Raw genomic sequence first — 25,325 nt, forward strand, 5'->3', positions numbered from 1 at the left:
GATGACTTAGTCACAGGGAGTGACACTTGGGAAGAGCATATCTCTGATTGGTAAGAAGGCTCTTAGAAGGTTTCTGGGAATGGATGGATATTATCGTAAGTTCTGTAAGAACTTTGCTGCTCTCGCTCTTCCTCTGACTAATCTCCTGAAGAAGGGTGAAAAGTTTGTTTGGACTGAACCTTGTCAGGGGCATTTGATCGATTGAAAGATATTATTTGAGTTTAGGCCAATCAATGTAGTATTCTCAGCAAATTTAATTAGCAGATTGGAGCTGTGGGTGGCAACACAAGTCATGGGTGCACAGAGAGTAAAGGAGAGGGCCAAAGTGACAACCCTGTGGGGTATGTGTGCTGAGGGTCAGAGAGACAGAGGAGATGAAGCCCACTCTTACCACCTGCTGGTGATCTGACAGGAAGTCCAGGATCCAGCTACACAAGGCAGGGTGAAGGCCGAGGTCTCTGAGCTCCTTGTCGATACTTCATGCCTTTGTATGGCTACTGCTCTGCCCATGACTGCAAGGAACTGCAGAGAACTTTGGAGAGCAGAGAACATCAGAGAAACAAGCCTCCACTCCATGGACTCTCCCTACACTTCCCCTCCCTCGGAAAAGCAGGCCATGTACACAAAGAACCTCATTACCTGTACATTCTTCCTGCAAACCCGCTCCCCAATCGGGGAAGAGATACAAAAGCCTTAAAGTGCGTAACACCAGGCTGAAGGATGGCTTCCTATCTGCAGTTATAAGCCAAATGAATGATAAAATGGACTCGGCCTCACAATGTAACTCGACGTGACCCTGCACCATATGTCTATCTGCACTGCACTTTCTCTGCAGCCATAATACTTTGTTACAGTTATTTTTTTTGTTGTCTATGAGCTCAATGTACTGTTGTAATGTATCGATCTGTGTGGATGGTACATCAGGCAAGATTTTCACTGTAGCTCAGTACGTGATGATAATAAACAAATACACCACTTTAATTGTGTGGAAATATTAGACAGACTGAGCTTCTGCTCCGGAACCACAGAAGGAAACTGACCAGTTGTCATTTCTGTGGAAAGCAAATATATGGAAAATGCTTCAATCTCACATTACGATCTACAGTAACTGGGATCAGGTGACCGGCGGTGGGTCTCCCATATCAATATCAGAATCAAGTTTAATAGCACCGGCATATGCCAAGAAATTCGTTGTCTCTGCGGTAGCAGTAGAACCTAATTAACAAAAGATCTTAACAATTGTGACAAAGTAAGTATATATATATATATATATATATATATATATATATAGTACAAAAATATATAAAAAAAATGTAATAAGCTATTCTAATTGTGTAAATGTAATAATCTAATTTAATTGTGTGGAGCTATTTGATCCGGATCTCACTGCGTTCTCTGAAAGGGACAAAGGTGAAGCTGCATGTACACGTCGAGCAGTGACCCGCAAATGCTGCAGATCTGCAGAAAAACGTGAACAGGAAACGGGATCAGGTGACGGGTGGAGGGTCTCCCTCCTGAACTGGTGACTCTGCTCCTCGGCCCTAACATGCTGCCCGACCCATCCGCCGCATTCCCCACATTATTCCATATTTACACCAGATACATGTCTACTTTTCCACACCATATCTACCCCGATCCCTTTCCCTCCACCCCCAGGTCACAGAGTCACTGGCTCGATTCCCATCCCCTTTTTCAGAGACTGGGATCACTGGTTCAACCGGTAATGATGTTCTGCATTTCAATGTGTTCACCTCTCAGTCCTCGATTCTCTAAATGACATTTAGAGTTACCACATTTGATCTTTCTTCAGGTTATGACCCCACCTCTCCAGGGATCAGTCAAGTGGATCTTCATTGCACTCTCTATAACAAATACTCTCTAACCTCATTGTTTATGGAATTAATTTCCATCTTCTGCAGCTCCGTGTTGCCCCAACCATTGAGCTCCCACCCCTGTCACTATTTTCACCTTCCACCTCCCCCCTCACCTGAATCCACCTCTCACTCCCCAGCTCATGCCCCATCCCTACCCCTCACCTCTTTTCTCTATTTCCCCTCCACTCTCAGTCCAGAGGGAGGGTCTCGGCCCGAAATGTTTACGGTCCATCTCCCTCCACAGATGCTGTCCGACCCACTGAGTTCCTCCGGCAGTTTGCTGTTTGGTCTGTATAACCCGTGTTAATATGGGGAGCGGGATTTTACACCATATTGCAGGGTTAGAGTTAATGGACTTTTCGGTGAGACGACAACATTAATCAGGGGTTTCATCACTGAATCCAGTGCTGTGGGATGTAAAGTCCCCTGTTATGTGTCCGGCTGTGCCGTGTTGTTGGTGGAGTGGGCAGCGTGGTGTTTGTCTCGATTCGGGTCACAACACCAGAATTGCCAGCGGGGTCCACACATAGTGTATTAGTCAACAGAAAACCTCTCGTCCCTGCAGTCTTTGTCTCCTGGTAAACTCAACACCCTGACAGTGTGGACCACAGATACCCCTTCCTCTCAGAGTCAGGGGATCACTCAGACAGCTGATCGCTGAGAGGAAATATATTTATTGTTCATTAAAGTTCGCCCAGATTCGTTTGGACGGATTTGATGTGGAGTTCGGGGTATCACAGTGACAGGCCCGGACGGCCGAACTCTCTCTGTTGTCCAAACATCCTTCCAGGTGAGGCGACACTTCACCTGTGAATCTTCCGGGGTCGCCCGTTGTGTCCGCTGCTCCCGATGCGGCCGCCTCGACACTGGTGACACCGGCTCCTCCGCAGTTTTGTCGGGTAGGACTGTTTTTTTAACGGGTGTCGATATTTTTCTTCCCTTTTGTGCGGGGAGGAGGGGTGGGTTTTGGGGGTTGATGATCGGGATGCCGTCCTTTCTGATGCGGGGGGTGGGGAGGGAGTTTCATTTTTTTCTCTCTCTGAACGACTTTCATGATTTCTTTGTTTCGTGGTTCTCTGGAGAAGGAAAAAAAACTCAGCGTTATTTATGAATTCCTGCTTTGATAATAAATTAATCTTTCAACCATCCACTCCCAGCGGGACTTCCCGGTGTCCAGACATTTCAATTCCGATTCCCAATCCCGTTCCGACGTGTCATCCCATCCCTTGCCAAGATGAGGCCACCCTCAGGGTGCGGGATCAGCAACTTGTATTCCGTCTGGGTGCCCCCACCCACCCTGATGGCATGAATATCGATTTCCCCTTCCGGTGAACAAATTTACCTCACACCCCTCCCTCCCACTCCCTCTCATCCCCTCTGTCTTTGTACGTCCTCTCACCTGCTTATCACTTCACTCTGGGTCCACTGCTCCATCCCTTTCTCAATATATTGAAGTGTACCTGTGAGTGTCGATACTCAAAATATCCTCACACGTCTGGTGTTACATGGTTCGACATTTATACATCCAGTTTAGTGTTTAAATATATAAAAAGATAAAGAAGCTAGAATCTTTACATAAATTATTATCGCAACGATACGTATATAAAATATTGTATTTTGGAAGTGACAAATGTTAACGGGAGGAGAGCAACCATTTAGGAGGTTTGGAAATGCATTTCATCTAGTTCATTTCCTCACTAAATTACTCTTTTTTCCTATCAACACAAAGAGAAAAAGAGCCTCTTTTCAATCAACTACAGTTGGGGGAGCGAGGCCAAGGAGTTGATCAGCTACTAATGATATGAAATGACGTAAAACTAGCTTGTAGCCTAGAATTTTTTTTTCCATTTGGCTTCCAAAACAAAATTAAATTTATCCAGGTGTAGAAGGGGATTTTGGATGATTAGCTTGTGTATCTGATCAAAATCAGGCCGAAGATGAGCGAGAGTGAATTTTTCTTTCATTATTTTCGACTCTTAAACATGGGTTTCGATGTTCATTCCGTGCTTAATATAGCTCCTTCCTGGAATCCAATGGTATCCATGGGAAAGAGCGGATAAATGCTTGCATTTGTGTCCAGCTATTTCCCAGCTTCCTAGGACAACGGGTTGAGCGAGAAGGAATGTCACAAATACCTAAATAAAAAACAGTCACAGCTCCAGGATTTCACCAAAAACGATCAAATATCCTAATGTTATTAGTGGTATTTTTCCCCACCAGCCAACACCCCCTCTTCCCAACCCCCGCTTCCGTAAAATTCCCTCTATTTAATATCCAGGGTTGTTAAATTCCGCACTTGCTTATTTTGACTGTTTCTCAGAGGTGTCGGAGCGGCTCTCCGGCTCCGCTCTGGTAGCACTGCACCCCTGAATGTATGAGACAGTACACTGTTAAATGCAAAACCCTGAAAGAGACTGCACAGATTGATCGAGTGGTTAAGAAGGCAAATGGCATGGTTGTCTTTATTAGTTGAAGCACTGAGTTCAAAACTCATGAAGTTGTGTTGCAGATTTGTAAAACTTGTCAGCCCACATCTGGAGTGTTTCATACAGTTCTGGTCGCCCCCATTGTCGGAAGGATGTCGGAGCCTTGGAGAGGGCGCAGAGGAGGTTTACCAGGACACTGCCTGGATTAGAGGGCATGAGCTATAACGAGAGGCTGGACAAACTTGTGTTGTTTTCTGCAGAGCGGCGCAGCTGGGGTGAGACTGGATGGACGTTTATCAGATTACGAGAGGAATAGATAGAGTGGACAGAGGGTATGTTTTTTCCTGGGGGTTTGAAATATCTGACACATTTAAGGTGAGAGGAGATGTGAGGGGCATCTGTTTATTTCAACAGAATGCTGGGAAGCTGGAGACTATGCCTGGGGTGTTAGAACCCACCGGTCACGTGATCCCATTTGTCCCTCCCATTTAACCATAGATGTAACGATCTCTTTGTGTATGTTCACAATCTCTCGATGGGTGGTCACGCATCCTCCATATTGTGTTGGGGAAATCTGATGTTGGCCACTGAGTCCCGTTAACTTCTCCCGAACTCGTCTCGCTTCCAGAGGCTCCTCGCGTTTGTCCTGGAGCTTTATGGCTGTTGTGTCTTCTCCCGGACTGGGGTGGGTGAGAAAGGAGAACGTCCCAGATTGTGGGGATCCTTGATTTCACTGCCTGCTTTACCGAGGGACTGGGAAGTCTAGGGGGGAGAATGGTTTCTGTGATGTGCTAATCTGGATCCAAAGGTCTTACCAGTTCCTCATAGTCACGGGCAGAGTAGTTACCATGCAAAGCGTGAAGTGTCTGGATGGGAAACTTTCTATGGTTGTGTTGATAAAAATCTGGTGAGGGTCAAAATACATCTGGCAAAGCTCTTGTTATTTTTGCTAATTCTGTCATTTTAGAATCTTTTGTACGATAGTATGTACTATTCATTCAGTACCTATGTGTTGCTGGAGGACCATCAGTGATCGTCCTTGATCCCTTCTCCCACCTTGTTCCATCTGCTCATCTTGTTCAACCTCTGTCCAGTCTCCTCACACCCCCCAACCCCGCTTCAGTGAAATACATTAACCATCTGGGTCATCCTCAGTCCGCCTTGTATCCCACCTCCTCAATGTTATATATCAGCAATCTTTCTTCCAATCTCTGTCTTCATTGTGAAGTGTTCTTTTGTACCTTTGGCCTCACTGAATCATTTCCAGAATCGGTTATTATTAGCTGGAATGCCGGAGGGTCATCAGGTCCCAGTTCTGTTGTGCATTGGTGTGGAGGTGCTCGTTTATGAACAGTGACGGGCAGACACACTGCAGCAAAGAGTACTGGGAGAGTTGGTGCTTGGGCTCTAATCCTGTGATCGGCATTCCAGGCAATTGGAACTGTTGGTGTTTTGGCTTTGACTTTGGTTTGAGCTTCTACAGATGGGGCTGGATGCTCGTCCTGCAATGAAGCAGAAATTTCGGGCAGCTGGACGTTGGTTGTGGGGAAATCCCAGATTGCACTACCCAGTGTGAGATGTGGGGACAATGTGTGAGACTCTCAGGGTCGGTGAGTGGCAGATTCAGCTGTGTGACTTTGAGAGGTTGGGTCCTGGGAGATCACGGTTTTTGATCCAGGTAAAGTGGACCCAGGGATCGAGCTGTTTGGGCTTGTGAGGTGTTGATCGAGTATTTCTGGTCTGGGATCAGATGTTTGTTTCTGGAGTGCCTTTGGAAGCAATGACTGCCAGTCGGAGGAGAGGATGAGTTCCCATTCCATCCTCACAGGGAGAGGCTGTGAGTAAAGGGGCTGTTCCATGTTTACAACAGTAGAAATAGACCCGTGAATTTGGTGTTCAAACTGTGTTTGGAAATCCCCCCCCCTCACTGTCACACAGTGGAAATCAGGCAGGCAGCTGTGCTGGAGATCTCCACTAAAAACTGTAAATGTTTGAAGTCATTCTGATGAAATGATATTAATTGAATTGTATTGTAAGCTGTTCCTTACTTGCTGAGTGTTACTGGTAATTCCAGTTTCTTTTTATTTCTTGGTTTATATTTCATGAAATGGACCTGTCTTCACCTGGAAATGAAAATGGCTGTGATAGTTTGTAGGCCTCTGTTAGACTCTGCAAGTCTCCCCTCTCCACGCCACCGATGTTGTCCAAGGGAAGGCCATTAGGACCCATACAGCTTGGGACCGGTGTCGTCGCTCAAGGACACACGGGCAGCCTCAGCCCAGGCTCGAACTAGCAACCTTCAGATCACTAGACCAACGCCTTAACCACTTGGCCACGCGCCAACACATGTGATAGTAGAACAGTAAAGAAAGCACAACTTTTCCCTGTCAATTATCCTGGAACCGATTTGTCTGTTATTCCTGGAAATGTGTTCAGTACAGTTGTTGCTAATGAGGTTCACATGAATAATCTCAGGAGTGATCGGCTTTCTGTGGGAGGAGCATTTGATGGTTCTGGACCTGTGCTCGATGGAGTTCAGAGGGACGGTGGGGGTGGTGGAGGGGTGTATGGTTAAGTAAACCTACCGAATGCTGAAACGCCTGGATACAGTGGACATGGAGAGGATGTTTCCATTAGACATGGAGAGTTTGTGATCTGACAGCACAGTCTCAGAATAAAGATGCTTCCCTTTAAAACTCAGATGAGAAAAATTTTTTGGCCAAAAGTTGTCTGATCTGTGGAATTTGTTACCGCAGAGGTTGGCTGAGGCTGCCATTTGGGTATATTTATGACAGAGATTAATATATTCAGGATTGCTAATTAGCTTCAGGGTTACAGGAGGAACAGGAATATGGTGTTGAAATAAAAATCAGCCATGGTTGAATGGTGTGGCAGACCAGATAGATCGAATCATCTAATTCTGTTCCTGTGTCGTATGTCTTACCATCACTGAATGATGGCTCCTTCTTATCCCATATCGCTTTGTGACATTTGAAGGACAATAAAAGATTGTTCACTGAGATCATTATATTTGCTTTCAACGTTTAAATTTCAGTGAGTTTTGTTCCTAGTAACATTAAGCAGAAATGTTTGGTCCTCCTTTTCATTGTGAACGTGCTTCATTATCTTTCACGTTAAAGTTAGACTTGCGGTGAGAGATTTATTGGAAGAAAAACCACGACTGAAGATGAGGGAACAGCAACAAGTGAACCAGCCCGAAGATTGAGAGCATCAACTGGAGAGAACCCATCTGACTCGGAGATTCCAGTGATTCAGTCAGGAGAAAGTTTGGTGAGTCTCATTTACAAACACTGGTCCTTTAGACATTACGGACCTGCACAAAGGAAGGTAGGAAATAGTTGGGAGTGAGACAAAATGTGCCCAGAAGAACCAGTTATGCTTCTGTCAGACCCAGTTGTGAAGCAGCCTTTCCCCCAATGTTCCCTTTAAACTTTTCGCCCTTCACCCTTAACCCATGTCCTCTGTTTTTTTTTTTCTCCCAGTGGATAGAGCCTGCTTGCATTCACTCCATCTGTACCCATCATAATTTTATATACCTCTATCAAGTCTACACTCATCTTCTACACTCCTAGGAATGAAGTCCTAAATTATTCAACCTTTCTCTGTATCGCAGTTTCTCAAGTCCCGGCAACATCCTCATAAACTTTCTCTGCACACTTTCAGCCTTATTAATATCCTTCCTGTAATTCGGTGACCAGGGCTGCATACAATACTCTAAATTCGGCCTCACCAATGCCTTATACAACCTCACCCTAACATTCCAATTCTTATACTCAGCACTTTGATTCATAAAGGCCAATGTATCAAAAGCTCTCTTTACTACCCTATCTACACGTGACGCCACGTTTAGGGAGTTTTGTATCAGTATACCTAGATCCCTCTGTTCTACTGCACTCCTCAGTGCCCCACCATCTACCTTATATGTTCTACATTTTTTTTTCCTTCCGAAGTGCAACACCTCACACTTGTCTGTATTTAACTCCATCTGCCATTTTTCAGCCCATTTTTGTAGCTGGTCCAGATCCCTTTGCAAGGTTTGAAAACCTTCCTCACTGTCCACTACACCTCCAATCTTTGTATCATCAGCAAATTTGCTGATCCAATTTACCAAATTATCATCCAGATCATTGATATAGTTGTCAAGTAACAATGGATCCAGCACTGATCCCTGTGGTACACCACTAGTCAAAGGCCTCCACTCAGAGAAACAATCCTCCACTACCACTCTCTGGCTTCTCCCATTGAGCCAATGTCTAATCCAATTTACTCCCTCTCCATGTATACCTAGTGACTGAATCTTCCTAACTAACCTCCCATGCAGACCTTGTCAAAGGCCTTACTGAAGTCCATGTAGACAACATCCACTGCCTTCCCTTCATCCACTTTCCTTGTAACCTCCTCGAAACACTCTAATAGATTTGTTAAACATGACCTACCACACACAAAGCCGTGTTGACTCTCCCTAATAAGACCCTGTCTATCTAAATAATTGTCAATCCTATCTCATAATACTCCTCCAATGATTTACCCACTACCGACATCAAACTTACCTGCCAATAATTTCGAGAATTACTTCTAGAACCTTTTTTAAACAACGGAACAATATGAGCTATCCTCCAATCCTCCGGCACCGTAGGTAACAACATTTTAAATATATCTGCCAGGGCCCCTGCAATTTCAACAATAGTCTCCTTCAAGGTCCGAGAGAATACCCTGTCAGGTCCTGAGGATTTATCTACTCACCTCAAGATAGCAAGCACCTCCTCCTCTTCTATCTGTATAGGTTCCATGACCTCAATACAGAGTTCCCTGTTTGCCTTATTGGTCCCAGGGACAAATAAGTCCTTGTTTGCCTTCTTTCCATTGACTCCATGCCAGTTTACTTAGTAAATACAGTCGGGAAAAAAAACATTTAAGATCTCCCCCATTTCTTTTGGTTCCATACACAGCCTACCACTCTGATCTTCAAGAGGACCAATTTTATCCCTTACTATCCTTTTGCTCTTAACATACCTGGAGAAGCTCTTTGGATTATCCTTCACCCTGACAGCCAAAGCAAACACATGTCGTCTTTTAGCCCTCCTGATTTCTCTCTTGAATAATTTCTTACACTTTTTATACTCCTCTAGTACCTTATTTGCTCCCTGTTTCTTATACATGTCATACATCTCTCTCTTCTTTATCAGAGTTCCAATATCCCTCAAGAACCAAGTTTCCTTATTCTTATTCACTTTGCCTTTAATCCTGAGACTTTGTTCCCAGGGTGTCCTCATGGGCTGTCCAGAAATGATTTCAGCTGGTGACAACCCTGTTTTCCCCTGTGGGGTAGCCCTCATATGGAATCGGGCTAAGGTCGGACCTTCAACCAAGTGAGTCCAGTCTCCACTGTTAGTCTGGCTAGTTTACTCTTCAGAGTGCCATTGGCTCTTTCGACTCTGCCAGCGGCCCGTGGGTGGTGTACACAGTGGAATTGTTGCTTGATAGCTAGTTTGTTACACACCCCTTCATTTACTTTCACCACAAAGTGTGGGCCATTGTCAGAGCTCAGCATCTTTGGCAGGCTGTACCTGGGAATTATTTCCCGTAATAATACCTTCACAACAGTCATAACTGTATTAATGGTAGTTGGAATAGCTTCAATCCATCTACTAAACACATCTATAATAACGAAGCAGTATCTATAGCATTGTACTTTAGGCAATTCAATAAAATCAACTTGTAGACACCAGAAAGATCCACCTGTCAAAGGAGTCGTACACGATGTGCAGGGTACAGGTTACCAACCATTCCCTCCTTTCCCAGGGGTGTCAAATCATGTATATGATCGACCAATATTGGTAAAAATTGTGTAGGAACACAAACTTGTCCCACTAGGTGATCAGAAACCTTAGGCCGGGAACTTTCTGGCACCCCATCTGGGACCACAGTTTTCACTCCTCCTCAGAGGCAGCCCCCTCAGAAGAACAAAACTCGAGGTAGCTGTAGAATGGTGAGTAAGTTGTTTGCAAAGGTGGCATTACTAATGGGGTGGCCAGAGGAAGTCAGGAATCCCCATGTTCCCAGAGAGCCCCGTAGTCATGTACCATTCCAAACGCATAACGGGAGTCTGTGTAAACGTTCCCACTTTAGTCTGTTGCTGGTATACAGGCACGAGTCAGAGCAAACAGCTCAGCCTTCTGCGCGGAGACAGCTGCTTCAAAAGAGGCCTGTTCAGTTACTTCACTGTCCGTCACTGTCGCATAGCCAGAACATCGTTTCCCTGCTGGATCCACAAAAGACATTCCATCCTCATAAAACGTTGCCTCAGGCTACAGGGGGTATTGCAGAATGGATGGGACTGTCCTTCTTTCACAGTGATCCAGATGGGCTAGAGGGGGTATTGCAGAATGGATGGGAGAGTCTGTCCTTCTCTCACTGTGATCCGGACGGGCTAGAGGGGGTATTGCAGAATGGATGGGAGAGTCTGTCCTTCTTTCACTGTGATCCGGACGGGCTAGAGGGGGTATTGCAGAATGGATGGGAGAGTCTGTCCTTTCACAGTGATCCAGATGGGCTAGAGGGGGTATTGCAGAATGGATGGGAGAGTCTGTCCTTCTCTCACTGTGATCCGGACGGGCTAGAGGAGGTATTGCAGAATGGATGGGAGAGTCTGTCCTTCTTTCACTGTGATCCAGATGGGCTATTGTGGGTATTGCAGAATGGATGGGAGAGTCTGTCCTTCTTTCACAGTGATCCGGACGGGCTAGAGGGGGTATTGCAGAATGGATGGTAGAGTCTGTCCTTCTTTCACAGTGATCCGGACGGGCTAGAGGGGGTATTGCAGAATGGATGGGAGAGTCTGTCTTTCTTTCACTGTGATCCAGACGGGCTAGAGGTGGTATTGCAGAATGGCTGGGAGAGTCTGTCCTTCTTTCCCAGTGATCCGGATGGGCTAGAGGGGGTATTGCAGAATGGATGGGAGAGTCTGTCCTTCTTTCACTGTGATCCAGACAGGAGGTCTGACTTCATGGACTGAAATTGCCCAGAGATGGGGTACAACGTCTTGGGTTCAGTCACTATTAAAAGAATGTCTTACCAGATGTCCCGTCTTCACCACAGACTCCTTCCAGTACCGGAGTTGGCCCGCGGCCAAGTCTTGCCAGTCTCCCTCGGTGCTGGAGGCTTGTTTCGTCAGGGTGTAGGCAAGGAGCCCTCGGCTCTTTGGCTTGAACCCAGGGCAAACCCTAACGGTGGTATTGGGAACCACCAGTCCTGTCTGTCGCCAAAAGAAATCTGGAACTTCGGCCAGAAATGCAGTGCCGTCTCTTCCTTTATCCTCTCCAATCACCATGACTGGGAACTTCTGTCCCTCGAGGGGTTTCCTCAGGTGAGCACGACGTAGGGTCATAACACAGAGTCACATGAGAGCTGGCCACCGGCAGAAGTGGTTTAAAGGTACTGGAGTCCAGATAAAGTGCCCACCACTGGGTGGTCAGAGGAAGCTATCAGTTGTTTGCAGTTCCGGCATAATATCCTTGTCCGTGTATAGAATCTCGACTTCCAACGGACAGAGCAAGTCTCTCCCTACGAGATTTCACCCCCCGTCTGGTGATGACTGTAAATGAAACCTCACACTGGTTCCCCTGGAATTCCACCTGCAGTGGCTGGGTACGTGAATAGGTACGTTCTGTGCCTTCGAACCCAGACAGAGTGATTGTAGCGTCTGATAGCTGGAATCCCTTTTGATAGTATTTCCTGATCGAGAGTGGTTTTGGTTGCTCCATATCAATCATAAACGGAATTGAAATTCCAGCAACTGTCAATATTACACTGGGCTCTTCCTGAGGGATGATACTCACAGTAGGAAACATCTTTGCTTGTCAATTTCTAAACGGGTTGTTGTCCCCACCTGTCCCTAGGTAGGTTTTTGATCCCATTTCTGATCCCAAAATATAGCCTGCTCGCATCCTTCTTCCCGCTGAACATGTTCACTTTAAATATTAGTTCCTTTCGGGGTTGATCAGGAATCGAAAATCAAGTTCCAATAATATGTCAAAGCTCGTCGCATTCGATTTCGGTCATTGTCAGACCAATCCATATTATCTGTTTTAATCATGTTGGCTTAGTTGGTAAGTTTTGGAGCAGTAGGACATTAAACTGGGGACACAGATTCCCATTATTAAAAGGCTTGGTCTCCTGTGAAAGTGCCATAGCAGGCCACAAATCACTCCCAATAGTCTGGTCCTGATTCCCCAGGTTTAGTCTTGCATTCAGGTACTTTAGTCATGTTTACAGGTTGCTGGAGAGCCCTTTCCATGGGGTTAGCCTGTCTCCATTCCTCCTGTAGTTCAGAATCAGCTCCTTTGTTTTTGTGACAACGAGGGAGAGTTTGGTTTCTTGACACCAGTCAGATGTTGTTCAGACCACACATATCGATCACTCAGCTCCTGAATTGCTCCCAGAAACTCCAGCCATTGCTGCTCTGTTGTCACTCCTATCTTTCCCTTTCAAACAAGTTTGGCCTGCTTCTCTGTCACAGAAACATGGGGGATTTCAGTACGGAAACAGGCTATTTGGCCCAGCTAGTCAATGCTAAAAAAACATTTAAGGTATCTATTGCAACTACCTGACTGGGACCATCGCCCTCCATACCCCTACCATCCAGGCTCCCATCCAAACTTCTTTCAAATTGTGAAACTGAGCTCACATGCACCCCTTGTGCTGACATCTCATGCCACGCTCTCACGACCGATTCAGTGAAGAGCTTTTCCACGTGCTCCCTTTAAATGCTCACCTTCCCCGCTTACCCATGCCCTCTAGTTGTCATCCCACACCACCTCAGTGGAAAAAGCTGCTTGCATTTACCCTATCTATACCCTCATAATTCTGTATACTTCCAACAAATCTTCAAAGCAATGTTTAATCACCTTGTTTATGTTTAGTGCATTTTTTAGGTGTATAAGAATATGAGGGGCATTGATCGTGTAGATAGCCAGAGGTTTTATTCCCAGGACTGAAATGGCTAACACGAGGGGGCATAGATTTAAGGTGCTTGGAAATAAATACTGAGGGGATGCCAGGGGTAAGTTTTTTACACAGGTAGTGGTGGGTTCGTGCAATACACTGCCGGCTATTTGTGTGAGAGTGTTTCAGTTACTGTGGGGCCAGGAACCCATCAGCTCAGTGGGAACAGGGAATAATAACAATGGAGAGAGAGTCAAACTGAGGCAGGTCACAGATTGGAGGTGGCAGAAATGCCCCATTCTTTTAAAGACAGGTAGAGCATCAGAGTGTTTGATGGTCATTCCAGCACTGTGCCCAGTTAGAAGATGATTTCTCTCTCCAACTTGGGTTGAACTTCACTGTAACTGTGTGATTCCAGATCACATCTTGCCAACTCATGTAATTTCATCTGAAATGTTCTACACCCTTTGATGGATTTTGTAAATCTTTTTACAGGTTAGAAAATGACAAGGAATTTGTCTACAGGAATCTCAAACAGAACATACCAGTTTTGCTGTCTCTATCCAGATATTTAAGAAGTGGAGCAAGGGATTCAATCGATCATCCTTCCTGCTCAGACTGTGGGGAGGGATTCACTCGGTCATCCTTCCTGCTCAGACTGTCGGGAGGGATTCACTCAATCATCTGACCAACTGGCATGCCCGTCATTTTGCACAGGGTAGATGCCATTCATCTGCTCAGACAGTGGGAATGGATTCATGCGGACATTTCAACTGAAGGTGCATCAGCAAGTTCACACTAGGACAAGGCCATTCACCTATTCTGTGTGTGAGAAGGGATTTAGTCAGTGTACCCACCTGTGGACACACCAGTCAGTTCACACTGGGCAGAAGTTGCTCATCTGTTGAATTTGTGGGGAAAGATTCACTCGATCATCTGACATAATGGCTCAAAAGCAAGTGGACACCGGGGAGCAGCCGTTCACCTGCTCAGCCTGTGGGAAGGGATTCACGTTGTCAGCTCATCTGCAGGCACACCAGTCATTACACACTGGGGAGAGGCCATTCACCTGCTCGGACTGTGGGAAAAGATTCACTTCATCATCTCAACTTAAGATACATCAGCGAGTTCACACTGGAGAGAGGCCGTTCACTTGCTCAGTCTGTGGGAAGAGATTCACTCAGTCATCCCACCTACAGAGTCATCAGCGAGTTCACACTGGGGAGAAGCCATTCACCTGCTTGGACTGTGGGAAGAGATTTACTCAGTCATCCAACCTACAAGCACATCAGCAAGTTCACACTGGGGAGAGGCCTTTCACCTGCTTGGACTGTGCGAAAGGATTCACTCAGTCATCAGCACTGAAGGTACACCAGCGAGTTCACAGTGGGGAGCGGCCGTTCACCTGCTCAAACTGCGGGAAGGGATTCAGTTGCTCATTTAAACTGAAGGTACACTAGCGAGTTCACACTGGGGAGTGGCCGTTCACCTGCTTGGACTGTGGGAAGGGATTCACTTGCTCATCTAAACTGAAGGTACATCAGCGTGTTCACACTGGAGAGAGGCCATTCACGTGCTCAGACTGTGGGAAAGCATTCACTCAGTCATCCGACGTAATGTCTCACCTGCGAGTTCACACTGGGGAGAGGCCGTTTACCTGCTCAGACTGTGGGGAATTATTCACTTGGTCATCTGAGTTAAAGGGACATCAGCAAGTTCACACTAGGGAGAGGCCGTTCACCTGCTCAGTCTGTGGGAAGGGATTCACTCGGTCATCTCAACTGAAGATACACCAGAGAGTTCACACTGGAGAAAGGCCATTCACCTGCTCAGACTGTGGGAAAGGATTCACTCGGTCATCTAAACTGAAGGTACATCAGAGAGTTCACACTGGAGAGAGGCCGTTCACCTGCTCAGACTGTGGGAAAGGATTCACACAGTCATCCTCCCTAATTGCACACCAGCGAGTTCACACTGGAGAGCGGCCGTTCACCTGCTTGGAATGTGGGAAGGGATTCACTCGGTCATTTCAACTGAAGATACATCAGCGAGTTCACACTGGGGAGAGGCCGTTTACCTGCTCAGACTGTGGGGAATTATTCACTTGGTCATCTGAGTTAAAGGGACATCAGCAAGTTCACACTAGGGAGAGGCCGTTCACCTGCTCAGTCTGTGGGAAGGGATTCACTCGGTCATCTCAACTGAAGATACACCAGAGAGTTCACACTGGAGAAAGGCCATTCACCTGCTCAGACTGTGGGAAAGGATTCACTCGGTCATCTAAACTGAAGGTACATCAGAGAGTTCACACTGGAGAGAGGCCGTTCACCTGCTCAGACTGTGGGAAAGGATTCACACAGTCATCCTCCCTAATTGCACACCAGCGAGTTCACACTGGAGAGCGGCCGTTCACCTGCTTGGAATGTGGGAAGGGATTCACTCGGTCATTTCAACTGAAGATACATCAGCGAGTTCACACTGGGAAGAGGCCGTTCACCTGCTTGGAATGTGGGAAGGGATTCACTCGGTCATTTCAACTGAAGATACATCAGCGAGTTCACACTGGAGAGAGGCCATTCACCTGTTCAGACTGTGGGAAGGGATTCACTCAATCATCCACCCTAATGTCACACCAGGCAGTTCACACTGGGGAGTGGCCGTACAACTGCTCCATCTGTGGGAAAGGATTCACTCTGTCATCTAAACTGAAGGTACATCAGAGCGTTCACACTGGAGAAAGGTCACTCACCTGTTCAGAATGCGGGAAGGGATTCACTCAATCATCCACCCTAATGGCACACCAGGCAGTTCACACTAGGGAGTGGCCATACAACTGCTCCATCTTTGGGAAAGGATTCACTCGGTCATCTCAACTGAAGATACATCAGCGAGTTCACACTGGAGAGAGGCAATTCACCTGCTCAGACTGTGGGAAGGGATTCACTCGGTCATCTCAACTGAAGATACATCAGCGAGTTCACACTCAGGAGAGGCCGTTCACCTGCTCAGACTGTGGGAAGGGTTTCACTCGGTCATCTCAACTACGGAGACACCAGCGAGTTCACACTGGGTAGAGTCTGTTCACCTGCTCGGACTTTGGGAAGAGATTCTCTCAGCCAGATCAACCAAATGCGCATCATTGAGTTCACACTGGGGAGAGGCTGTTCACTTGCTGTTAATGTGGGAAGCGATTCACTCAGCCAGCTAACCTTATGGTAACTCATTTTGGCTGGCAGCTTAACTTTGGAGTTGATAGACCCCAGCCCGGTCAAACTTAAGAAATCTCGTTTGGGTGGATGCTGTGTGATGTGTCCCCTGTTACAAATCAGTACCCTGAAATTACAAACAGTACACAATATGTGATTAACCAATTGAGCTTTATAATTCTTACTTTGACGATAGGGTTAGTAAAGTAAACAAACAAGCAAAAAGGAAAAGGGCCCACTCTCTCCATTCACGTCTTCTCATCTCTCCCCAGCAAAAGACTACAAAATCTCTCTTCCAGACTCACAAGAAAGAAGGTTTCTCTCATTGGATAGCCCTGCACTACAAAACCCTGTTTTCTCTGGTCTTAACCAAGCATTGCTGCTACAGAGAAACCATTACATCAGCAGTGAAACCTTACAGCATATTATACTTGTCACACACTGCCTTGTTCATACTGGGGAGAAAGTTTCAATAAGCTGCATGCTGGATATTTGTTGCTGAATATCACTGTTGCTGAATGCAATTTCGAGAGTTACTGTTGGAGCTGAATTACTATTGCTCACCACATCCAGTTCTGCACACTGGTCTCTGGGCATGGGAGGAGTTTCTTCTGCTGCACTTTCACCTTTAACGGGACTGGAGTTTAATATTCTGGATCTGAGACAAATAAATCAGTTTATTTTAAACTCTGTCTTTGGTACTTAAGTGAATTTGTATCACAGCTAGTGTACAGTAGAGAGTCAACACTGGCTAGCCGGACCCTGCCAGTGATTCTGTTCCATTAGATTATGAGGACACTCAGTCCTCATTTATTGTCATTTATAAATGCATGCGGGCATTATGAAATAATACAATGTTCCTCCAGAGTGATATCACACAAAAAACAGGACAAACCAAAGAGTCACACTGACAAAAAAAAAACACATAATTATAACATATCGTTACAGCAGTGCAAAGCAATACCATAATTTGATAAAAGTAGACCATGGGCACGGTTGAAGAGAAAGTCTCAAGTCCCGATTGACTCTAATAGTCCCGATATCAGGCAGCAAAAGGGAGAAACTCTCCCTGCCATAAACTCCCAGGCACCGACAAACTGATGCCTTGGAAGCATTCGACCACAGCAGACTCTGAGTCCTTCCGAAAACTTTGAGCCTGCGATACAGTCTCCCGAGTGCCATCCTCTGCCGAGCGCCTTCGTCCTGGCCACCGAAACAAGCAAAGCCGAGGTCTCAGAGGCCTTCTCCTCCGAAGATTCCGGACCGCAGCGGCAGCGAAACGGGCATTTCAGAAGTTTCTCCTGATGTTCCTGCAAGCTCTCACGTCTGTCTCCATCAAATCAGGGTACTTATTACACAACAATATTATACTTAATGTACAGATACAAATCTGTACTTAACAAGTAACAGATATCATTCTCCAGAGAGGCCGTGTGCGCTGCGTTGTGCCGCCATCTTATTCCCCACCATGACAGTTCTTTTGAATCCTCCCCTGTACGGCCAAAGTCGGCATGGTTTTCCTCAGTAGAAATCTTCCCAGACAAATCTGTTGGAATCCTTTGGTGAAATAAGAAAGGCGGTGGGTGTTGTTTGTTCGGATTTTCAGATGGTCTTGAACCAGGTACTGCAGCTGAAGCTGCTTAACAAGACCACAGCTCATGGTATTTGATGTCTCTGTGCCTGTTCCCGCTGGAGTTTAGAATTATGGGGGGGGGGGGGGTGTGTTGGTGTCGCGGGGTGGGCTTCCCGAATACTGAAAAGCCGAGGTATGGAGGTTATGGAGAGGATGTTTCCCATAATGCGGAGCCCAGGACCAGGGGTAAACCCTCAAGACTACAGGGAAATCAATTCAGAAGAGAGATGAGGAGGAACTTATGATATTATGTTTATTCAACACGGCCTTGTCTGATCTATGCTTCTGTTCCCATCCCCGTCTACCTCCACCTCAAATGTACCCACCCACCCGCCTGCACTCAGATATATAGATAGGTAGATAGACACTTTGCTGATCCTGAAGGAATTTACTTGGAAGATTTAGAATTTTAGAAATTTCTATATGTCTCCATTTAAAATGAGTGGCCCTTTTCGATCCCTGTCCGTTTCTCTCTCACTGATCAACAGAGATATCAAAGAGCCCAGCACTTTCCCTCGTATATCTCCCCCATCTCAATCCCTGGTTTCTTTCCCAGTTTGACTCCCCATCTCTCTTCCCTCCCCATTCCCTCCAATCTTTCTCCACTGTCGTTCTCTCCCACGCCTCTTTATGCCCCCTCACTCGCTCCCCGTTTATTTCTCACCCACGTCCATCTCATTTTCCGCCATCCCTCACTGATTGTCGCCACCCGTCTCTCCCCTCTGTTTCTTGCCTCCGCCACTTCCCTCAGTCTGTCTCGGTAACACTCCAGCAGCCTCTTGTTGCTCTCTCTAACTCAGTGTGTCTCTCTCAATACCACTAAGCCTGTTCTCTCTCTGTCTCTCTCTCCCACCCCCTCTGTCTCCCACTTCCCTTCTCTCCTTCTCCCTCTTCCTCTATGTTTCTGTCTCTTTCCCTCCTCTGCTTCCTCCAACTCCAAATGCCAGCAAGTTCCGATGTGCAAACAACACCAAGGCTACTTATCTTGTCGATGTCACCGTCGCACATTGAAACGGACGGGATGCTATCCTGGAGTGAACACGGGCTGAGATTCAGTGTCGGGGTGGGGGTGTGGTTTGTAGACAGAAAGGGGAGAAGAGAGGTGAGAGTGAGACAAAGTTGGGTTGAGCAGAATAAGAGAGGGAGGCGAGGAAGTGGGAGAGGGCGTATTAGGATAAGAGGGGAGAGGAGGAAAGGGAGAGTGAGAAGATGGAGGAAAGAGAAACAGTGTTTTGAGGAGTGAGGAGGGTGAAGGGTGGGGAGAAAGGGAGTGACAGATCTTGTGAGCGCACTGTGGAGAGAGGAGGGAGCAAGATTTTGAGGGAGCAGCACACACTCAGTGTTGGGGGACTTCCATTACCTGGGTCCCACTCACAGAAACTCTTCTAAGGATTTACTTTATACTTTATTTTACTTTTTTAAAATATTATTTTTTACGTTGCTGTATTTGCATCAACGAAAACCGGATTCAACACGCTGCGAGCATGTGCTATTTTGAACTGAAATGAAAGCCTAACCCAGAAAGATGAAGAAAATATCGCAATGGAACAGAGATGCCCTCTGGGGGCAGTGACGTTTCCTCAGATGGCTTTAGAAACAACAACACTCGCCGGGGGTGGGGGAGGGGCGTTCAGTATTCTTGGTGGGGCGGTAAGCTGCCTCTAACCAAAGAAGGACGTGGCACTGGGACGCGTTAAGAAGCCAAGCACTGCAGCCTTGAACATTCGTCATCACAACGCGTCTGACACTCGGCAATCTTACTAACCTAACAGACGTTGTTGGGGATGCATAAATTAGCAACCAGGGTGTTCGATATTTCCACTTGTTTCGCGGCACGAAAAGGTCTAGAATAGGTTGGGTAACACTGCTGTAGAAGAAAGAGTTAACCTGGATGAGCATAATTGTCCAGGGATGAGATCCCCACCACCTGAGCAGACCAGGTGTCAACTAGAAGCGTCTGACGCCAGGCTAAAAGTTGGAGATCTCTTCCCAGAAACTGAGTTGTTCCTTGTGGCGATACAGGACCAGGTAGCTGAAAGAAAGGTAACAGAAATGCTCATTAAAAGATCTGACAAATTCAAGACAAAGTGTATTTTCCTGTGTTGTGCCTCTCTCGGGCTGTAAAGCAGAATACAGTATGCTGTTTCAAACTATCCAACGCATTACATGATGCAAGAACGATTTACTTCAATCTGTTTCCTTACACAGTGGGAAGCATCATTCACCAGAATCTCGCTTGAAGATGCAGATTTTGGCAAGATCCTATAGATTAGTATAAGTATGCGCGTAATGCCGTTTTAAGGCGGAGTCTGACGATTATATTATGATCGATCCATTGTTTGGCAAGCAGTAAGTACATGATACCCCGTCAGGATATAATATCACAGGATAAGCATGCAAAGATAATTTACTTGATTGGTATAGTCATTCCGACACATACAACACACAAACGTCAGTGTGAATAACATATGAAATATGCCGACTTGAAAAGGAAAATGAAAGTCTGCGATATTGTCCCAATTGTAATATATACAACAGGTATAATCCCAAAGTCAGTACACTGAAACATTAGACAATTAGAGCTGCAGGACAATAATAAACACCGCTAGAACAGGCCGAAAATCCGTCGCAATTGAGAAATTAGATTTTTGTCTATGTCCAGACCTCACGTTTTACCCGTTTTAACTGAGAGAAAGGGAGGCAAAATAGACGTTTGGTTACTCCATGGAAATTCGCACAATTATGGACCAAATCCAGGAGCTCTGTAGCGTTAATCATTTCTCCATGACAGGTTTATCTAAAATTAAGGACAAGTGCAAGGTTTACTGTGAGTTCGTGCAGACTGTTGACTCGCTTTCTCATTTCATTCTGATGCAAAAGGCTAACGTAACAAATGAGATGCAATTTTGCCGATTAGGACTTGAATGCCCCCGGATCCTCTCCCGCTCCATCATTACCGAAAGGGTTGTGGCGGTGACAGGAGCCGGAATATGGTGGGGAATAAACATAAAAGATAGGGTGAGTTCAGTAATTGACAGGAGGTGGACGTCGCGGGCTGAAGGTGTGAATGTGTATTTTCCAGTGTTGTGCCTCTCTCGGCACTAAACCAGTTTTATTCTCCCCGCTGCCATGTTCTCCGATGTTAGTTCTGCAGTGTTAAGATGAAATCACCATAACCCCCTCTGAGAAGAGCTTAGATGCTTTGTTTATTGATTAGATGAATAATTGACGAGAGTGGATATTTCGCTGCGCTGATGAACTGCTCTCTGAACTTGGACTGAGTTACCCCATAAATAAACGTGTTTGTGCAGCAACTTAATAACATCAGCATGTATCCGGTATGTTGAAAAATGTATTCCGACTCATTGTAATTATCCAATCCAGAAAGGGATTCAGAAACTTTTACCGACCACAGGGTGATGAAGCTTCCGGAGATGGTGAGAAGTAAGATCACAGACCTCCTCCTGCTTTCCATCTCCGGGTCACTGCGGATCTCCGTCTTGCTCTGACCCCTCAGCCCCTTACGGACGCGACTGGTCACGACAATGTGTCTGACTGTCAGAGCGTTGAGCAGGAGTATTAACACGAACGGGAGTAATGGCGATAGAGCAGTAGTAAAACAGTCATATCCCAACCACCCGGCATCCGTAAAGTAGCTCGGCTTTGGAATACAGTCCCAGGGTATATTGTCAATCACTTTCACAGGTTGCAATATGAAGAAGTAGGGCACATTATTCAAACACAACACAACACCGGTTGTTGTCAGAACCACAGACGCAGTTTTCCCGGTGCAATACTTTGCTCTCCATTTCTGACAACAGATGGCGACAAACCGATCAAACGTAAAGCTGACGGTGAACCAGACAGAACAGTCTGTGGCTGCCTCTCCCAGGACAGAGATCGTACTGCACACGGGGGTGATGTCCAGGAAAGTCCCGGGGAAGTAATAATAACTGACCCGCCACAATATCACCGCAAACACAATGGTCAGTAGATCCGCAGTTGCCATGGCCACCAGGTAGCGAGTGGTGCAGGTGGATAGACCGCACTTTCCCCGGGACAGAATCACTATTGCCACTAAATTCACTGGGGGAGGGGGAGGTGGGGGAGAAGGAAAGCAGAAAGATTGAATGAATTACTCTCGCTGGGTCTTTGTGCCGAGATAAGCTGAAAAGAGAGAAAAATCAAACTTTGCGGGTGCTCATTACTGGGGTTTAAAAAGTTGTAAATCGGATTTTGCAGACGCCTCAAGCAGGGAGAAAGGTCACGGCACTCGGTATCGAAAGAGAAGCAGGATTTGGGAAGGAGGCATTGTCAACTAATCGCAAAGGGCTCTTTTCGGCCGATATGTAAAGTTTGAATACTTTGGCAACTTTCACGGCCATTGTGATTCCCGCGATCCCATCATCTATCTTTTGGCTGTCTTGGCATATCACCCAGCCCCGCTGCCTGACTTTGTCCATTTACAATGTTCAAAGTTCGAAGCAGATTTACTTCCTCTGTTCGCAGGCATTCATCTCTTCCTCGACTTCCCGTTTGTCACCCGTCCGCACGGGCCCAGCCTGGCTCGCTTTTGTTAAATTCCGCAGCTACCATTGGCCGCAGTTCCTTCACACTCTCTGATAGGATCGGATCTGGAAGTTCCCATTTTCATTTTTTGTTTTGCATATTCTTCCTGACCTGCTCCAAATTACAGAAGCATTATTCCAAATGGATCGATGTCCATTGTTCCAGAGCGGAGTATCCCATTTACTTTACACCGTCAGCCATCTAACAGACTGCTCTGGGTTGGCTAATCCCCACTTCACTGATAATATGGCGTGGAAACAAACCCTTGTAAACTGAAACGCACACCGACACTATTTGAATTTTCGAAACTCACGATGTTCCGAGATCGAACACACAAGTGAATCTCACCTGGGTTTCGCTTACCGCGTTCCCTTCAAACTCGCAGTATTTTTTTTTTCAAACAAATCCCTTAAATTTTAAATTAAAGCATCTTGAACTATTAATGCTGAAAAAAATCAAGTAGTCCTTAAAGGTGCCGAGCGCGCTGAATTATCGGAGTTTACTTCGAACGCGTGTTTCTATTGATAAATCAAAACAGCTTGCCATGGACCCACGATATATATCCATCGCCCCGATCTTACACTCTAAATCTGTTTCAATCTTTTCTTTTGTTGTTTTTTTTTCCCGCGCGCATTGAACAGCAAATGTTCGTTCGCGTCTGTTCTTACCAGGGACACCAATAACGGCAACAATCAAGTAATATATCTTCCTCACGCGGTAAATAATTTCAAGCATGTTGTGTGAGACTCAGCCTGTATTCCAGCTGCCCGCGATCACGCTTCAGATACTCTGAGCTAATGAATCTCCACGGCCATTCATTTATACCCGCTCCAGAACGCTAAATATACTAGGCTGACGTGTTTTCAACAGCTGGGGTAAAAATAAGCATGATTTCATTCAAATAAAATCCCAAATGTGATGAGGTATGGAGAGCTTCACAGGAAATTGCAAAATCTCACAGATGAAGAAATGACGATTGGAGAAGTCAGTGAATGTTGTTGTGAGACACTCTCAGGCTCGCCTCTCTGTTTCATGATTCTCATTGTTGATCTTGTCCATTCCCAGACTCCATAGACTTTGTCGTCATAGACCAATTCTATACTGACACTGGGTTGCTCTGTTCCACTCTGGAAATTGTCTCCGTTATAGATGTTTCAATAGAAATATACAAACGAATATATTGTTTGTGCTTTCCTGTAATATAGTGAACAGCAATAAGCTGATATCGCATCCAGGCTTACGAGGCAGGGAACGCACGCAAACTGTTAATCACAATAATCACAACACGTACAAAAAGCTGGAAGAACTCAACAGATAAGGCAGCATCTATGGAGATGAATAAAGGGTCGACTTTTCATGCCGAGACGCCTTCTTCAAATTAATTAACTCTTCGTCGAGCACCTCAGCTCCAACAACAAAAAGCCGAATTTCCCAGTGACCAACCATTTCAATTCTAATACCCATTCCCAGTCCGAAATGTCGGCCCATGCCACACGAGCCCACCCTCAGGTTGGAGGAGTAACCTGCAAATATATTCTCTCTGTGGAACCTCCAATCTTATGACATGAACACATATATCTGAAACTTCCTGTGTTTACCCCCCCCCCCTCCCCCCGTCCCTCTTCATTTCACCACTCTGGCCTCCTGCTCTTCTCCTCACCTGCCAGTCACCTCTCTCCGGTCCCCCGCTACTTCCCTTTCTCCCGTGATCCACTCTGTCCTATCAGATTCCTTCTTCTCCAGCTCTTTGCTTTTTCCCATTATCAGCCCCAGCCACATTTCGCCCCATATCCAACCTGTCTGGCTTCACCTATTAGCTTCTAGCTTGTTTTCTTTCCAGATACTCCCAACGTTCTTATTTTGGCATTTTCCCCCTTTTTACGCCATCCCGAAACTGGGTCGCAGCCCGAAAAGTCAACTGTTTATTCATTTTGATACATGCTGCCTGACCTGGTGAATTCCTCCAATATTTTGTGTCAGTATAACATTGATTGCAGACCATCACTTGGTAAACCAGGAACACGCAATGTTTGTACCGATATGATGCAAATAATTCAATCGCCCTCAAATTGGTGTGACTGCTTAAACTGACAGAGTATCTGCATTCATTACATTTGTACCAGCAATGACAACTGTTTTGCAGATGAACTGAATTGGTAGCGCTGTTAACAGTAAGGTAGAAAGTCGTAAAACCACAAGATTATAGGAGCAATAGTAGGCCATTCAACATCGAGTCTGCTCCACCTTTCAATCATCGGCTGATCCAATTCTTCCTGTCATCGTCACTCCCCTGAGCATTATGCTCACTCCCATTATGCACCCTGAGCACCTTCTCTGTCGTAATTTCCACTGCACATACTTCACCTCCCTGATACTATTCAATGTCCGGTGTACTGCATACGTCTTCCATTGTGAAGACTGATACAAAATTCGTATTCAGTTCCTTTGCCATCTCTCCGTCTCTCGTCACAATACCTCCAGCGTCATGTTCTATTAGTCCTCTATCTACCCTCAATTCACTTTTCTTCTTTATATAGTTAAAAACGTTTTCGTCTCTTCTTTGATATTAGTCACCAGCTTCCTTTCATAATTCATCTTTTCCTTCTAACGACATTTTTGGTTTCCATCTACAAGTTTTAAAGTTTCCCAATTG

The 25,325-nt window shown here is 45.9% G+C and overlaps 2 protein-coding genes and 1 long non-coding RNA gene across 3 annotated transcripts; 2 read left to right on the plus strand and 1 right to left on the minus strand.

Moving 5' to 3' along the window:
* Positions 1-9,671: 9,671 nt before the first annotated feature.
* Positions 9,672-14,754, plus strand: LOC132386698 (zinc finger protein 239-like). The gene is made up of 2 exons (XM_059959055.1): positions 9,672-9,690; positions 13,760-14,754. Exon 2 carries the CDS (start codon positions 14,209-14,211, stop codon positions 14,722-14,724), a length of 516 nt encoding a protein of 171 aa, XP_059815038.1. The 5' UTR covers positions 9,672-9,690; positions 13,760-14,208; the 3' UTR covers positions 14,725-14,754.
* Positions 14,755-14,863: 109 nt separating this feature from the next.
* LOC132386694 (zinc finger protein 229-like) lies at positions 14,864-17,158 on the plus strand. Its single transcript, XM_059959045.1, has one exon. It carries the CDS (start codon positions 14,881-14,883, stop codon positions 16,336-16,338), a length of 1,458 nt encoding a protein of 485 aa, XP_059815028.1. The 5' UTR covers positions 14,864-14,880; the 3' UTR covers positions 16,339-17,158.
* Positions 17,159-17,509: 351 nt separating this feature from the next.
* LOC132386702 (uncharacterized) lies at positions 17,510-23,475 on the minus strand. The gene is made up of 3 exons (XR_009509636.1): positions 23,341-23,475; positions 19,869-20,135; positions 17,510-18,027 (listed from the first exon to the last, which is right to left on the minus strand). It is a non-coding gene; the product is annotated as an uncharacterized LOC132386702 (long non-coding RNA).
* Positions 23,476-25,325: the final 1,850 nt, after the last annotated feature.

Source organism: Hypanus sabinus, unplaced genomic scaffold (assembly GCF_030144855.1).
Source record: "Hypanus sabinus isolate sHypSab1 unplaced genomic scaffold, sHypSab1.hap1 scaffold_126, whole genome shotgun sequence".
Lineage (NCBI taxonomy): Eukaryota > Metazoa > Chordata > Chondrichthyes > Myliobatiformes > Dasyatidae > Hypanus > Hypanus sabinus.